Raw genomic sequence first — 18468 nt, forward strand, 5'->3', positions numbered from 1 at the left:
TCTCAGAGGTTCTGCATCATCCTTTGCAGAAAGTGAAATACACTTCAATTACCCCGCTGTCTTCAGCGTGCATCATAAAGCAGGACTATGAGGTTGCAGGGTCATTATAAGCAATAAATACAGATCTCTGTGTTCAGAATGTAGATTAGAACCTGATAGAAATCTACTTAGGCAGGTGGCTGCAGTAAATGCCTGAAATTACCCACAATAACTGAGTGAAACCAGGAACAAGGTGTTTGAATGCAGCCCTCACTGGACACCAGTCACAAAGTCAGCATTGTGCAGAGTGAGAAATCATTGAGTCATTCCTGCCCAGGTTGCCTTCTTTGATGCTGTCACTCAGACAAAGCAAAGATTCTAGAAAACAAAGGAAATATGCTCAGTTGTGGAGAAATTCTAAGTGGTCAGAAGAATATTCGTTTCAGAGTATTTTCCTGTTCTTGGTCAAGATGGACACCTTTGTAGCATCCTACTTCCCTAAGAAAATAAGCTTAGAAAAGATACTGGAATTTCCATTCTTGTTTTTACAGTTGAAGTTTTAAAGAGGTTCCCAACTAAGTCCGCACCTTTTGTTACAGTCTTCCTGGTAGACAGATAATAATAACATAGTAATAATCACCACCACTCACTGACCACTGAAACAACACGTGAGATAAGGGAGGCAACAAGAGGCCAAGCAGTTTGGCCCCAGACCCCAGCATGGATCAGTGTTGGGGCTAGACTTCAACCTAGTATCTCCCCAACTCTGTGATGTTGACTTTTTTTTTTTGCCCCAATTTTTTTTTTTTGCCACACCTCACAGTTTATGGCATCTTACTTAGTTCTCTGACCAGAGATTGAACCTGGACCATGGCAGTGAAAGTGCTGAATCCTAACCACTGGACCACCAGGGAATTCCCTGTAGTGTTGACTTTTGATCATGATAAAGAAATGACACAGGAGGAAAATACGGGCCACCTACATGACAGTGACCACTAGCGGATAGCCCATCCCAAACAATCAGAGTCTTCTGCTTTTCAACCCACGTGTATCATCATCTGGCTGACAGGCCTGCCCCTCCTACAACTTTGTCATGCCATTGAGGTTGATGTTCTCTTATCACTGATTAGCGGTTAGGTGAACACCTGTCCCATCGACAGGAGAGAAAAATGCTAACGGGGGGACCATGAAAAGTAGAGACAACTTCTTCTCAAGAAGGCAAATTCTCAAGAAATTACATTTGTTAAATTGTATGAGGTCTGTCTCCAGAATGTATGCTTAACCCAAAAGCTTGGGTTTGTTTCAAGGCTGAAAATTGAACCGTGGGCTTTGACTTCACAAAATCTTAGTGAAATCATTCACGGTAAGCATGCAAAAGGGAAACAGTATCCTTTTACAAAAAAAAAAACGCCCTGAAACAAAAGGTCTTTATTTTACAAGTCTGGGATAGTCCGTTTCATTTCACGGAGAATCCTTAGATTCTGTTTTCAGTTCATAGAACGTGTTGATAGGTATGCCTAGGGAGCCATTCTCCTGGAAAACCATATGTACTTTTGAAACCCTCCATAAATATAGTCATCACAGTGGCTCCCTTGAGGGAGAGAGGGGACCGTGGATTCAGAGAGTGGGTAATCTGACGCCTAGGCAGAAAGTTAGAAGGCAACAGGGCGGGTTGCCAGAAAGTACTAGAAAAGAAGATAGGGACCTGTTTACTGGAACTAGGGTACAGTCAGGGACCCGGGCTTCAGAAACAAGAGGAACCCGATGTCTAGTACGAAGTTATCTATGCGGAGTTGGACACGTCACAAGTTGATTTGGTGCTAAGCCACCCAGCTCCCTGCATGTGATATTTTTAATTCTTGAAGACTAGAAAGAGGCTTGATCTGGCTAACATGCCCTCTCCCTGGAATGCCCTTCCTCCTTTCATTACCTGGTGAACTCATGCATTCTTTAAGACTGGGCTCAATTGTCCTAGGGGACAGCGTGTCCTGTGACACGGAGTCTTCTGGATTTCAGTTTGGCTGCCTTCTTTCTCTTGATTCATAAGCTGACTTAATTGCATTGCTCCCTTGGGCCCCCTGGCATTGTGTACATGTTATATTTCATTGTGATTATTATTATAGGAAAGTATCCTATCATACTGGTTTGGAGTAGGAACTTTGAAGTCTGAAAGGCCTTCATTTGAATCATGGCTCCCCCATTTTCTACCTGGGTGACTTGGGGAAGTTGACTTTATGTGTGCATCTCAGTTTTCTTATCTGTAAGATGGGTTAATAACTTGCTACCTCTGGCATCTGGTTTTGCTGAAGTTAAATGACAGCATGCGTATAGAGCCCTGCATACTGTCCCTAGCACGTGGGAAGTGCTACTGACTTAGATTCTCTGGTTGCCAGCAACAGAAACAAATTATGGCTAAACTAACAGAATTGAAGGAAAACTGGACTAACAAGGCTTCAGAAAAGATAGGAATCCAGGCTCTGCACGAATCTAGGGAGCAGGAGGCAATGGACAAGTTCATCAGAGACTCCAACCATCTTTGATCATTAGGCTGTATTGGGCACTTCATAAAGTCCCTACTATGGCCATCCTTATCTCCACCTTATAGACAAAGTATCTTAGACTCAAAGCTTAGGCCACGTCCGCCAGGCCACATAGCATTAAATTCCAGAAAATGGATTTTTATTAGCAATGATTAGTATTTGTTGCTTCACATCCTTTTGTGTTATCTCATTTAATTCTTCCCAAATGCTGTGAGGTAAGTGCAGTCATAACAGCAGTTTAGAGAAGAAGACACAAAGAAGCTAACTAACTTGCCCAAGGCCACCCAGGTAATAAAGGACGGAACTGGGACTCCATATTCTACACTCTTGATTCCAAAGCTGGTTTTTCCCTCCAACTCTTCCTCTCCCCCTACCCCTTAATCCTTAACTTTCCCTTCTTGCACATCTAACACTCATCAATCTTCCTTCAGTTCAGTTCAGTTGCTCAGTCGTGTCTGATTCTTTGCGACCCCATGAATCGCAGCACACCAGGCCTCCCTGTCCATCACCATCTTCCGGAGTTCACTCAAACTCATGTCCATTGAGTTGGTGATACCATCCAGCCATCTCATCCTCTGTCGTCCCCTTCTCCTCCTGCCCCCAATCCCTCCCAGCATCAGAGTCTTTTCCAATGAGTCAACTCTTCGCATGAGGTGGCCAAAGTACTGGAGTTTCAGCTTTAGTATCATTCCTTCCAAGGAACACCCAGGGCTGATCTCCTTTAGAATGGACTGGTTGGATCTCCTTGCAGTCCAAGGGACTCTCAAGAGTCTTCTCCAACACCACAGTTCAAAAGCATCAATTCTTCGGTGCTCAGCTTTCTTCACGGTCCCAACTCTCACATCCATACATGACCACTGGAAAAACCATAGCCTTGACTAAAGGGACCTTTGTTGGCAAAGTAATGTCTCTGCTTTTGAATATGCTATCTAGGTTGGTCATAACTTTCCTTCCAAGGAGTAAGCGTCTTTTAATTTCATGGTTGCAATCACCATCTGCAGTGATTTTGGAGCCCAATCTTCATTAAATTCACTAATAAGTGAGATAAACCCTTGTAAGTGAAAATAGAAAGGATTTATTCTCTTTCTGAAACCTCCTTTGATGATTCAACACTAAGGGTGGAATTTTTCAAATGATTTTTACCATCTCAGTGATAAAATCTTTCACCGCCTCTTAAAGCTGCTATATTTATTTCTCAAACATTTCCTTATTGTGAAAGGGGAGGAAAAATAAATAAAAAGCGCAAATGCCCAAGGTCTATCACGATTTTGCAGAGCTAAGAGCAAAGCTCCCTGGGACTTCAGTTTGGATTTATCTTAACTCTCACCAGATTGAGAGCCTGTTCTTTTCCAGGATCCTAGCTGTGAGCTGTCTTCGGGTATTAAGTCTCTTCATGCATTATTCATCAGGTGGGGCCTCCACCCCTGGCCCATTCCTGCACCCCAGAGGCCTGCCTTCAACCAGCCAGCTTTCCACAGGACTCTCCTCCCCTCCCCACCTCAGGACCCTCAGCTTTTTTCCAAAGGAGGGACTGGGCCTCACAGAGGCAACAAGCAAAGGCCCAGAAAAGGGAGTGGAGGAAGCTAGACCCAGAATACCCTGATTTGCATGAGAAAGACCAGTGTTAAGTGGGGAGCTTGGCTTCTAGCCAAGGGAAAGCCCAGAGCCTGGAAGGATGAGAGTGAAGAAAGGAAGGAGGACGTGATTGAAACTCCCCTGGGCGAGGTAAATGGGGGCCCTCACACCCACCCTGAGCCTGAAAACCGTGGAGCCACGAGCCTCTAGGTTCAGTTATACAGTAGTGTTCTCTCAGCAGACTTCTGCTTTCAGCCCTCAGAGCTCACCTGGGGTTTGTTTCAAAGCTGTGGGAGGTATTGTGAACTCCCAGAACCTGTGTCAAAGAAACGGCAAGAATAAAGAATAAAATAAATAAATTTTATCTATATATTTTTATATAAATATATATTTATTTATAAAGAATAAAATAAAGGAAAGAAAATAAAGATGGATTTGCAGGTGGTGACCATTTTGGACTTTTCTCTCGCTCACCTTCCAACACACTGTAGAAGACTTTATCTGCATGTCTGCGTATATCCACATATATTCATACATACTTCTAGGCTTGCATACATGTTGCAGATGGCTTTTAAAAGGGAAAAAAAGCACAACCATTCCCTAGCTCTTCGTAATTCTCTGAGAGACACTGCATGAGGAAACCATGCAGAGAAGGGAAAGAATCTGAAGGAGTCAACTTCTGTGCTGTTTTCCAGGTTTTACATTGAGAGCATATCGTTCCTGAAGGATAAAACCACCGTGGAGCTGTTTTTCCTGAACGCAAAGTCCTGTGTGCACAAGGTAAGGGCCCTGTTTGCTATGAACTCCAGTGGGGCTGGACTAGCAGGGAGCAATGGCACGGCCTTTGTTTTCATGTTCAAGTGGAGAAAAAAGGACATAATCTTTTTTTTTTTCTTCTTTACATTTCTCATTCTTTAACTGTGTTTCACACGGACATACTATTCTCTGTGTTACTTTTGTTTATTAAACTTTTTATTTTATGTTGACGTATAGCCAGTTAACGCCGTTGTGATAGTTGTACGTGGCTAGAAAAGGGACTCAGCCATACCTTTACACGTATCCATTCTCCCCCAAACTCCCCTCCCAGCCAGGCTGCCACATAGCATTGAGCAGAGTTCCCTGTGCTGTGCAATAAAGGACATCATCTTCTTCCTTTGTGTATCCTACCCTATAAAACAAAGCAAAACAGTTTTTTTTTTTTTTTAATGGAGAAAAGGCAGCTCTTCTCAAATTCTGAGTCAGGAAATACACAGAATCACCACTGCCTGCGGTGCTCTCATAACTCCACACAGAATGACCCAGAAGGACACACAGGTGGAGCAGTCAGGCTGATCGAAGCCTCACAAAAGTCAGGCCAGAAATCTGTTCTAACAGAGTACACCCTACATTTATCCTACTTTGAAACCAGTCTTCCTTAGGGGCCTCTGCTCAGAGCCTTGTGTTTTAAGGCAGAGTCTCAGTTATCTGTGGCAAAGGATCTGATTTTTGCTTTATTGTTTTTCATTTGTATCCAAACCGTGGAGGACACACAGCTTTTATAAAATTCAGTACACGTGAATTGAGAGAAAAATGACCCCAGCTTGGATGTTGCAGCCGTGCTGCGGTCAAATTGCTGTGGAAGTTTTAGACATTTTCCATTTTTAATCTTATCTCCTTGAAGATAAACTTTGCTTTAAAGACCTCTAGTCTGGCCTCCTCTAGTCTGATCTCCTCAAACCACATCCCAGGCAAGGGTGGAGAGTCCCTGCGGCCAAGATAGGCTCAGCTGAAGCCCAGCTGCTTCCTTTATCTTCACAATGTTCAGGATCTCGGATCCCACACCTGCTTCCAGGGCTGGTGGGAACCCCTTTCTTCCCTCTTCCGGTATATATCGCCCTATATCTGAGGGGTGATGAGGGACAACTGGTTGGTGCCTGGCCTGGAAAGACAAAGGGACAGACTGTGCATTGAGGCACCTGCGTTCATATTCCTCCCCTTGTCCCCAAAACGTTAAGGGTGGCCCACTGCACACTTGCAGCTTTAATTAGTATAAGACTCGGCAAGGAGCAGAATTTTTGTTGTTGTTTTTTAAATAGCTTTATGGAGATATAATTGACTGAACATAATTAAAGTGTATAATTTTATGTCTTAATATAAGTAACACTCTTGAAATGATCATGATAATCAAGATAGTCAATATACCCAGCAACTAAAGATCTGCTTTTTCTCACAGTAGATTATACACTTTCTAGAGTTCTATGTAAGTGGAATCATGTAGTAGACAATCTTTTTGTATTCTTTCAATGAGCATAATTATTTTGAGATTCTTCCATGTTGTATCAATAACCCTTTCCTTTTTTCTTTTTTTAAAATGAAAAACATTTTTTTCTTTTTGTCTGCACTGGGTCTTCGTGGCTGTGGGTGGGTTTTCTCTAGTTGCAGCAAGCTGGAGCTGTTCTCTATTTGCCGTGCTTGGGCTTCTCATTGCAGTGGCTTCTGTTGTTGCAGAGCACAGGCGCTAGGGCTTGCTGGCTTCAGTGGTTGCAATAGCCCTTTCCTTTTTTATTGCCGAATAATATTGCATGGTATAACTACAACATTGTTTATTCATTCACCTGTGTGGCTATTTCTCCCTTTTCCTCCCCAACTTACTGGGATATAATTGACAAATAACACTGTGTGAGTTTCAGGTGTACAATATGGTGATTTGATATGTGCATATATTTTGAAATGATCCATCCACCTGTTGATGGACATTTGAATTATGCAAGTTTGGGAAATGTTACAAGTAAAATTGCTATGAACATCCATGTACAAGTCATTGTATGGACACGCACTTTTTTCATTTTTTTAAAAAAATTTATTTTAATTGGAAGATAATTACCTTATAATATTGTGGTGTTTTTGCCATACATTGACATGAATCAGTCACGGATGCACATGTGTCCCCCCATCCTGAACTCCCCCTCCCATCTCCCCCCAACCCCATCCCTCTGGGTTGTACCAGAGCATCAGCTTTGAGTGTTCTGTTTCATCTTCGAACTTGCAGTGGTCATCTGTTTTACATATGGCAATATACATGTTTCAATGCTATTCTCCCAAATCATCCCACCATCGCCTTCTCCCACAGAGTCCAACAGTCTGTTCTTTACATCTGACACACTTTCTTTTTTCTTGGGTAAATACTGGGAATAGAATGGCTAGGTCATGTGGGAGATGGGATTAACTTTGTAAGGCTCTACCAAACTGTTTCTCGAAGTAGTTGTGCTATCTTAAATTCCCAACAGCAGTTTATGGTATTTATAGTTCCTTCATATTCTTGTCAACACATGAAATCAGCATCTTTTCCATTTTAGTCATTCTGATAGGGGTGCAGTTTTAATTTCTATTTCCCTGATGACATATATGATATTTGAGTATCTCTTATGTGCTTATTGGACTTCCCTGGTGGCTCAGACAGTAAAGTATCTGTCTACAATGCGGGAGACCCAGGTTCAATCCCTGGGTTGGGAAGATCCCCTGGAGAAGGAAATGGCAATCCACTCCAGTACTATTGCCTGGAAAATCCCATGGACAGAGGAACCTGGTAGGCTACAGTCCATGGGGTTGCAAAGAGCTGGACACGACTGCGTGACTTCACTTTCAGTTTCATGGTTATTTACATCAGTATATCTTTTTTATGTTTGAATCTTTTGCCCAGTTTCTTTGGGTTGCCGTTTACTTGTTATGAGTTTTCAGAGCATATGCATTCTGGATACAAGTACTTTATCAGTTACATGGATTACAAATATTTTTTCCCAGTCTGTGGCTTGCTGTCCGTTCTCTTAATGTCTTTCAAAAACTAAAAGACTTTTATTTTGATGAAGTCTAGTGTATCAGTTTGTTCTTAGGGATTGTGATATTGTACCTCTGTAAACATTGCCTAATCCAAGGTCACGAAGATTTTCTCCTGTGTTTTCTTCTAGAAGTTTTAGAATTTTAGGTATTATATTTAGGTCTATTATCCATTTGGAATTAATTTTTAAAATTTATTTTATCTATTTGTTTATTTTTAGCAGTGCTGGGTCTTCACTGCTACGTGGACTTCCCTCTAGTTTCAGTGAGCAGGGGCTACTCTCCAGTCGCTGTCCTTGCTTCTCACTGCGGTGGCTTCCCCTGCTGCAGAGCGCAGGCTCTAGGGCACATGGGCTTCAGTAGTTGCGGCACGTGAACTCAGTAGTTGCAGCTCCCAGGCTCCCGAGCACAAGCTCAATAGCTGTGGCACACGGACTTAGTTGCTCTGAGGTATATGGGATCTTGCTGGATCAGGGATCAAACCCATGTCTCCTGCATTGGCAGGTAGATTCTTTACCACTGAGCCACCAGGGAAGCCCCATTTACAGCCGTAGTGTTCATATTTTCTTACCATTTTCACATGTGCTGTCTATAGTGATATTGCCTCTCTTGATCCTGATACTAATAATTGGTATCTTCTCTCTTTTTTATTTCTTATCATTCTGGCAAGATGTTTGTCTTTATTGAGCCTCACAAAGAATCAGCTTTTGGTTTCAATGATTTTCTTATTAAAAAAATTTTTTTTTTCTATTTCATTGATTTCTGCTATGATCTTTATTATTTTTATCTTCTATCATTATTACTTTCTTTTTCTTCTTTTGGGTTTAGTTTGCTCTTCTTATACCATTCTTTTAAGTTGAAAGCTGAGATCATTGATTAAAGATATTTCTTTCATAATATAGGCATTTATTTATAGTACTATATAGCATTTTCTGCTAAGTACTCATTTTGTATCCCACAAATTCTGATATATTGTGTTTTATTTTCATTCACTTCTAAATGTTTTTAAAGTTTCTTTTGGCTCTTTGTTATTTGGAAGTGGAAGTCTCCAATTTCCAGAAATTTGGAGACTTTCAGGGTTCTTTATTTTTAATTAAATCCACTGTGGTGAGAAAACACATTTTGTGTAAATTGAATTCTTTTAAATTTGATGTGACTTGTTTATGGTCCAGAATATGCTCCATCTTGGTCAATGGCCCATGTGCACTTGGGAAGAATGTGTACTCTGCTCTCATTGGGTGGATGTTCTAATAAATGTTAACCAGATCAACTTGATAGTATTGTTGAAGTCGACTGTGTCTTGCTCATTTTATGTCTACTTCTGGTCTCAATCGATACTGAAAGCTATGATTGTAGATTTTTCTACTTCTCTTTGTAAGTTCTATCACTTTTTATTTCATATATTTTATTTATTTATTAACACAATCTTTAACTGCTTTATTTTTCTTAGGTCTTCCCAATGGACTCTTTTTAAAGTTTTCTTATTAGGGTATAAACATTTAAGAAGGCTGTGTCCTCTGGATTGTTTTTATTAAATGATCTTCTTTATTCTGAAATCTGCTTTGTTTGATATTAATATAGCCACTTAATGTTTCCTTTTTTCCGTCTCTTAGTTGTACTCTGTCTTTTTTTTAAAAGGGGATTTCTTACAGACAGCATATAGTTACATCTTGAAACTTTTGTCCCTTTTGTTTATCCATTTATCTATCTCTTTTAACTGGTTGTTTACTTTATTTGCATTTAATGTGACTGTTGATATGGTTAAGTTTAAGTTTGTCTTGATATTTGTTTTCTATTTGTCCTATCTATTCTTTGTTCCTTTTTTTTTTTTTTTTGCCTTCTTTTGGACTTTTGAGTGTTTTATGATTTGATTTTACATCCTTTGTTGGATTATTAGTATAACTCCTTGTTTTGAGTTTTCTGTGATTGCTTTAGGGTTTATAGTATACATCTTTAAATTATCAAGTCTACCTTCAAATTTATTATATATTGTACCATTTTACAGGTAGTACAAGAACCTTATAATAGTATATTTCTATTTCTCCTCTCTCAACCTTTAAGCTGTCAATGTCATACGTTTTATTTTTAGTTCTGTTACAGATCCTTATGACATTGTCATTGTTTTTGTGTAAAAATTTAATCATGTCTGCTTTTAAGATTTTCTCTTTCTCACTACTTTGAACAATTTGCTTTCTTCTTCACACTTTCTATGATTGTGTTTACTGAGCATCTTGGACTTGTGGGTTTATAGTTTTTATCGAACTTGGGAATATTTCAGCCATGATTTCTTCAACTGTTTTTTTTTTTTTTTTTCTGTTCCCGCCAATGCCACCTTTGCAAATTCTAATTACACATGTACTAGGCCTCCTGAAGTTACCCCACAGCTAAGTAATGCTCTTTTCATTTAGTTATTTCTTTCTGGGTTTATTTTGATAATTCCCATTTCAGTATCTTCAATTTTATTTATCTTTCTTTTGCAATCTAATCTGCCATTTATCCCATCCTGTCCATTGGAGTTTTTATCTTCAGAAGTTTGATTTGGATCATTTTAAAATCTTTCCTGTAGCTACATAACTTTGGGAGTGTATGACTATAGTTATAATAACTGTTTTAATGTCTTCAGTGTGCTTATTCTTTTTTTCTTTGGCTGTGCCACATGGCTTGAGGGATCTTTATTCCCTGATCAGGGAACCTGGGCCCTGGGCAGTGAGCGTGAGACCCTCTGCATAGCTTCAAGACTCTCTCAGTGCAACTCTGTTTTCTCTAGCACTCTGTTCCATAAAATCCTATCCATTTGCTTTCCCGAGTCTCTCAGCTCCATCTGCTCAACTCCAGAAGTCCACCTTGCTCTGTCTGGGTTTCTCCTTCACAGCCAAGTGGGGATAGTTGGGGTTTACCTCATTCACAGTTCATGGTCCTTTGCTGCCTGATGTGCACTGTTTTGATGACTATTGTTTCATATTTATTCTCTAGGTTTTTTCATTGTTTTTTTTTTTTTTTTCCAGGAAAGAGGGTAAATCGAGTGCCTGTTACTCCAAAGCAGAGTTTTTGGCTAATTCTATAAGAAAAGTAGAATGTCTCCAGCACCAAAGGCTTTATGACAGCCTCTTTTTCTGAGATGTGGGTTTCTTCAAGAATGCATTGGGTTCCCTGATAGACATCTGTATAGCAAAAGCAGCATTTACTGAGTCAGGAAAACATTTCATAAGTCATAATTGGTCATCATCTCTTATGAAGAGAAATGCAATTATCCCTTGTGATATTTCTCACTACCTAGCTGGCCAAGGTCCAAAGAAATAGTCTCCTTGGTGATTTGTTTATTCTGTTGCTAATTAAAAAAAAAAAGGATGAAAAATTTAACTCTTGATTTTCTCTTGTAGCTTTTTCTGCTAATCCTGTTGACCTTAAGGAAGTAGAGTTCTTTTAAATTCTCCTCTGATGTCAAGAGCTCCTTTCTAAATGAGAGTGTTTAATGACCTGTCAAAGAATTCAGAACTTTTATAAAACATGGTGAAGTAAGACACTATGACTTGCATTGTTGGGGTAATTTTTTTAGATTCATCTGTAGGAATTTACAGTTTGATATTTTCTGTCTAAGTAATATGCAGATAGCTAGTTACATACAATCCCAAGAGATGTTACAAAATCCAGTAAATAGGATAACAAGATTGGGCTGCTGTTTGTTAACGATGTATGATAATTTAAGAACATTCTGCATAAGGAATATCATCTGAATCACAGCTACAAGAGTAAATAAGTTTTATGAGAACATAGCCTCAGCAGTAGAATATAGGTGGATGGTGAATGAGTCTCCCTTCCACACTATGCAGGGGACATTCTTCCCACCAAACGTGTTAGCCTCTCTATTAGCCCCTAGCCATTCTTCTTCCTTTCCGCCAGACAGCTTTCCCCTTCCACTGAGGAGAGAAATACACAGGCAGGAAAAGACAGCTATTATTTCCAAATACACACAAAGTCACCATAGCTTTTTGCATTCTTGGTTTGTAAGAAAGAGGACTTGTGATGAGGGTTAATACAGTCACTAAAGCTCTGTGTAGCTATTTAAATATGGATTTATATTCACAAAATTCAGCCTCATGATCTGTCATTGGAAGCACTGGGTGGTTTTCAATGGTTTTGTAAATGGCATCGCCCCTACTGCATAGTGAATGAGCCATCTTGTTGTTTTATTAGTTGCCAAGTCGTGTCTGATTCTTTTGTGACCCCATGGATTGTAGCCTGCCAGGCTTTTCTGTCCATGAGGTTTCCCAGGCATGAATACTGGAGTGGGTTGCCATTTTCTTCTCCAGGGAATCTTCCCAACTCAGTGATCAAATCTACGTCTCCTGCATTAGCAGGTGGATTCTTTGCCACTGAGCCGCCTGGGAAGCCTGGATGAGCCGTTCAGTTCAGTTCAGTAGCTCAGTCGTGTCCGACTCCTTGCAACCCCTTGAATCACAGCACGCCAGGCCTCCCTGTCCATCACCAACTCCTGGAGTTCACCCAAACTCATGTCCATCGAGTCGGTGATGCCATCCAGCCATCTCATCCTCTGTCTTCCCCTTCTCCTCCTGCCCCTAGTCCCTCCCAGCAACAGAGTCTTTTCCAATGAGTCAACTCTTCGCATGAGGTGGCCAAAGTACTAGAGTTTCAGCTTTAGCATTATTCCTTCCAAAGAACACCCAGGACTGATCTCTTTTAGAATGGACTGGTTGGATCTCCTTGCAGTCCGAGGGACTCTCAAGAGTCTTCTCCAACACCACAGTTCAAAAGCATCAGTTCTTCAGTGCGCAGCTTTCTTCACAGTCCAGCTTTCACATCCATCCGTAGCCTTGACTAGACGGACCTTTGTTGGCAAAGTAATGTCTCTGCTTTTGAATATGCTATCTAGGTTGGTCATAACCTTCCTTCCAAGGAGTAAGCGTCTTTTAATTTCATGGCTGCAGTCACCATCTGCAGTGATTTTGGAGCCCCAAAAAATAAAGTCTGACACTGTTTCCACTGTTTTTCCCATTTATTTTCCATGAACTGATGAGACCAGATGCCATGATCTTCATTTTCTGAATGTTGAGCTTTAAGCCAACTTTTTCACTCTGCTCTTTCACTTTCGTCAAGAGGCTTTTTAGTTCCTCTTCACTTTCTGCCATAAGGGTGGTGTCATCTGCATATCTGAGGTTATTGATATTTCTCCCGGCAATCTTGATTCCAGTTTGTGCTTCTTCTAGCCCAGCGTTTCTCGTGATGTACTCTGCATATAAGTTAAATAAGCAGGGTGACAATATACAGCCTTGACATACTCCTTTTCCTATTTGGAACCAGTCTGTTGTTCCATGTCCAGTTCTAACTGTTGCTTCCTGATCTGTATATAGGTTTCTCAGGAGGCAGGTCAGGTGGTCTGGTGTGCCCATCTCTTTCAGAATTTCCCACAGTTTATGGTGATCCACACAGTCAAAGGCTTTGGCATAATCAAGAAAGCAGAAATAGATGTTTTTTCTGGAACTCTCTTGCTTTTTCCATGATCCAGTGGATGTTGTTGGCAATTTGATCTCTAGTTCCTCTGCCTTTTCTAAAACCAGCTTGAACATCTGGAAGTTCACGGTTCATGTATTGCTGAACCCTGGCTTGGAGAATTTTGAGCATTACTTTACTAGTGTGTGAGATGAGTGCAACTGTGTAATAGTCTGAGCATTCTTTGGCATTGCCTTTCTTTGGGATTGAGATGAAAACTGACCTTTTCCAGTCCTGTGGCCACTGCTGAGTTTTCCAAATTTGCTGGCATATTGAGTGCAGCACTTTCACAGCATCATATTCCAGGATTTGGAATAGCTCAACTGGAATTCCATCACCTCCACTAGCTTGGTTCGTAGTGATGCTTTCTAAGGCCCACTTGACTTCACATTCCAGGATGTCTGGCTCTAGGTGAGTGATCACACCATCGTGATTATCTGGGTCATGAAGATCTTTTTTGTACAGTTCTTCTGTATATTCTTGCCACCTCTTCTTAATATCTTCTGCTTCTGTTAGGTCCATACCATTCCTGTCCTTTATCGAGCCCATTTTTGCATGGATTGTTCCCTTGGTATCTCTATTTTCTTGAAGAGATCTCTAGTCTTTCCCATTCTGTTGTTTTCCTCTATTTCTTTGCATTGATCACTGAGGAAGGCTTTCTTATCTCTCCTTGCTATTCTTTGAAACTCTGCATTCAGAGCTTATATCTTTGTTTTTCTCCTTTGCTTTTTACTTCTCTTCTTCTCACAGCTATTTGTAAGGCCTCCCCAGATAGCTATTTTGCTTTTTTGCATTTCTTTTCCATGGGGATGGTCCTGATTCCTGTCTCCTGTACAGTGTCACAAACCTCAGTCCATAGTTCATCAGGCACTCTGTCTATCAGATCTAGTCCCATAAATCTATTTCTCACTTCCAAAGTCTGAATTTGGTAATAAGGAGTTCATGATCTGAGCCACAGTCAGCTCCTGGTCTTGTTTTTGTTGACTGTATAGAGCTTCTCCATCTTTGGCTGCAAAAAATAAAATCAATCTGATTTCGGTGTTGACCATCTGGTGATGTCTATGTGTAGAGTCTTCTCTTGTGTTGTTGGAAGAGGTTGTTTGCTATGACTAGTGCATTCTCTTGGCAAAACTCTGTTAGCCTTTGTCCTGCTTCATTCCGTATCCCAAGGCCAGATTTGCCTGTTACCCTAGGTGTTTCTTGACTTCCTACTTTTGCATTCCAGTCCCCTATAATGAAAAGGATATCTTTTTTGGGTGTGAGTTCTAAAAGGTCTTGTAAGTCTTCATAAAACCGTTCAACTTCAGCTTCTTCAGCGTTACTGGTTGGGGCATAGACTTGGATTACCGTGATATTGAATGGTTTGCCTTGGAAACGAACAGAGATCATTCTGTCATTTTTGAGATTGCATCCAAGTACTGCATTTCGGACTCTGTTGTTGACCATGATGGCTACTCCATTTCTTCTAAGAGATTCTTGCCCGCAGTAGTAGATATAATGGTCATCTGAGTTAAATTCACTCATTCCAGTCCATTTTAGTTCGCTGATTCCTAGAATGTCGATGTTCACTCTTGCCATCTCCTGTTGCACCTCTTCCAATTTGCCTTGATTCATGGACCTAACATTCCAGGTTCCTATGCAATATTGCTCTTTACAGCATTGGACCTTGCTTCTATCACCAGTCACATCCACAACTGGGTATTGTGTTTTGCTTTGGCTCCATCCCTTCATTCTTTCTGGAGTTATTTCTCCACTGATCTCCAGTAGCATATTGGACACCTACTGACCTGGGGAGTTATGAGCCATTGGTGCCACTTAAATGTGTTGAAAGAAAGATTGTGCCTCATTTCTGATTTGGGATCCTGGGTATTCTGAAAAAGGGACAAATATTTCTCACTTTTATTTATTCCAAAATAATCTCCCATGTTACAGTCAAGTACACATAGGGCATTCAATTAATTGTTGGTTAATTCAATCAGTTGAATAGATATTATTGATGATCAACCCTTGATTCCCAGGAAATCAAGAGATAAACAAAAACAGCTTATCTGATAAATAGTTTGACTAGTATTGAGTATGAAATGCATCTGAATATGCTAGGAAGTTGAACCTAGTATGCTAAACAAAAACAGAAACATGTTCCAGCTATTACTGAATAACATTTAGCAATGCTATAGTAACTTCCTGGCCAGGGAACTAAGGACCTGCAAGCCATGCCGCACAGCCAAGAAAGTGAAAAATGATTCTGTAAAGAACAAAATTTCATGTTTAGCCTAATGTTAAAAGAAAAGTGAAAAGATCATTGGATTTTTCTCTCATCTTTTTAGATATCAGTTAAAGGTCTGTTTCTTCTAGAAAACTGGTTCTGGCAGACGTCAATTATGAAGGCACTGGTGTGTTGGCCAAATTCAACCATCGCTAGAGCTCAGTACATATGAGTACTGCATTTATTCTGCAGGCATTTATTGCATGCTTGCTACCTGCCACCCCATTTGAAGCTGTTTGCAACTAGAAATGCTTCAAGAATCTCTTGATTTTTCTACTGGTATTTTAAATCCCACTTAAACATCAGTGAAGATGAAATTTGTTCTCTGAGAAAAAGTATACTTCAGCAATAGTCATGACAAAATCTGGCTTAACATATGCCTGTCCTTATAAAGTAATAAATGATGTTTCTATTTTCTATGACCTGCTGAAATTTGCAATAGGAGAAAATTAGTTAAGAATCATACCGTGTTTTGATCTTGACAAGGAAATGTAGCTTTAACGGAAGACCTTAGGGCTCAGGCTGCCCCTGAGCCACAGCAGCCGTGTGATCTTAGGAAAAGTATTTAACCTTTCTAAGACATTTTTCCCCTTTCAGAGTGATTCTCTGAGATTACAGCAGGTCTCATGTGTAACCTTTGACTCCTTTTATCAGATTGACAACAAATGCTCATTTAAATGACCAGGCTCCTGCCTCTTGTCACTCTCCAGATCACAGACTTAGGATTGAGTGGGGAGCTGGGCATCAGTCTTTTCAACAAGGTTCTTAGGTTATTCTCCTGAACACCTTGGTTGAAGAACCATTGGATTTTCTGCGTGGTAAACATGCAGAAAGTTTAAATACATATTGAAACTCGCTTTGAGAAATATGAATCAAGGTCCAGTGATAAGACTTCAGAAAGATGCCTTTTCATTTCTCCTCCTCTTCTTTCCTGGTAGTTAAAAAAGAAAAAAAAAAAGTGGAGGAAAAACAGGACGGAGAAAAACAGGAGTTGAAAAAGTGAAGGAAGAAGAAAAACAGGAAAGTGAAGGAAGGTGTGAAATGAATTTCCAGCTCTGAGACTAAAGAGAAGGAAAGAAACATCTAAAGAGCCTTTTGTCTACATTATCATGAGCCAGCAGTGGGCTGGGTGGTGTGCAATTAACCATTAATACATTTGATCCTCCTATAGCCCTGGAAGAAGGAAACTATTCCCTTTTCCAAATAAAAGAACTGAGGCACAGAGAAGTTAAGTAGTTTGCTTAACATCCTAGAGCTATTATGTGGGAAAAGTGTCCTTGACAAATTATACCAGCAGGAGACCCTGGACCTTAAAAGCACCTTCCATTTACCTCAGCTGCCCCATTTAGGGGATTGCTCAGTAATTTGGAACCCAGGAACTATTGTTACAGAATGGGCCGGTCATAGCACTAACAAGTATTGAATACATATGATTTGCTAGGCACTTACTGTGTGTATTCATGCATTCAGTTCTCATTCCAACCCTAGTATGTAAGAACCTATTAGGTAAAATCTATTATTATCCCCCATTTTACAGATGGGAATTTTGAGGTACAGACGTTAAATAACATACACAGACTCACATTGCTAATAAGTGGAGAAGCCAAGATTCACACCAGGCAGTATGATGCCTGAGTCCATGGGTTAACCATGACACATCCTGCCTCTAGATGGGTAAGGGTTGTCTGCCCACTGCCCATGAGGGGGGCATATTTGTGGCATCCTCAGTTTAAGCTCCCTCTTTCCCATTTTTCGAATGTTGTTGTTCATGTCGATACTCTTAGCTTACGGTTAATAAGGTGCCTCTGCTCGTTAGCGGTCAAATGGCTTTGACCCCTTTGACAGCCTGGGCTAGGGGACAAAGCACTTCTGAAAGAATATTTCAGAAGGGTGCTCGGGTTGGTACAGAATGTTTGAAACTGCCCGTATGGTTCAAGAGTTCCCCAGAAGAGAGCTGTTGTCTGAGTTGTCTGTTAAGTGAAGGCTCCCAAACCTGTTTGGCTTCCTTGGGGAGAATGCAGAGGGGCACACCTTGCCTGCAGACAGCCACCACCCCTGCCAGAGGGTGATGATGGGGAAATGACAATTATGATGCTGAGGAACCCTCTGTGTGTGGGCTGTTGCACAGCCTGCTTGGAAGAGCCTCAAATGCGTGAGAAACCCTGCAGATTTGCCCTCAGTGGTGATTTTTGCAGGTCTCTTCAACCATACCTGTGATTTAATAATCAAACCATTTATCACTACCATACCTTTGAAGACATGGTTGCAAAATTAAAATAGTATTGGCCACCTTATCTCTTTGTTAGTTGCTCAGTCCTATCCAACTCTTTTGCAACCCCATGGACTGTAGCTCGCCAGGCTCCTCTGTCCATGGGATTCTCCAGGCAAGAATCCTGGAGTAGGTTGCCATTTCCTTCTCCAGGGGATTTTCCTGACCCAGGGATTGAACCTGGGTCTCCTGCATTGGCAGGCAAGTTCTTTACCACATTATTATTATAATCATGAGATGACAGAAAATGAAAAAGCAGGTGGGATTCAGTAGGTGCTCTGTGGCAGAGACCATGCGTGGGCAGGGGTGGGCATGAGGTGGAGGATGGGAAATGGACTTACTGAGAGCTCGAACTGATTTTTTTCCTGTATTGACTCCTCTAAGCCTCACAACCACCAATGCTGTTATTTATTATTACTTTAACAAATGAGCAAATGGAAGCATAAATAAGGTAAAAAATTTGACCATGGTTAAATAGCTCATACCCACTCCAGTACTCTTGCCTGGAAAATCCCATT

The 18468-nt window shown here is 40.7% G+C and overlaps 1 protein-coding gene across 1 annotated transcript in view; it reads left to right on the forward strand.

Annotated features, from left to right (window-relative positions):
* FRMD4B (FERM domain containing 4B) overlaps positions 1-18468 on the forward strand; it is a 198742-nt gene that overhangs the window by 77744 nt on the left and 102530 nt on the right. Inside the window, exon 5 of the mRNA XM_068981787.1 lies at positions 4790-4874. Within this exon, the coding sequence (XP_068837888.1) occupies positions 4790-4874 (85 nt within the window). The remainder of the gene's footprint in view (positions 1-4789; positions 4875-18468) is intronic.

Source organism: Capricornis sumatraensis, chromosome 10, assembly GCF_032405125.1.
Source record: "Capricornis sumatraensis isolate serow.1 chromosome 10, serow.2, whole genome shotgun sequence".
In the NCBI taxonomy this organism is placed as follows: domain Eukaryota; kingdom Metazoa; phylum Chordata; class Mammalia; order Artiodactyla; family Bovidae; genus Capricornis; species Capricornis sumatraensis.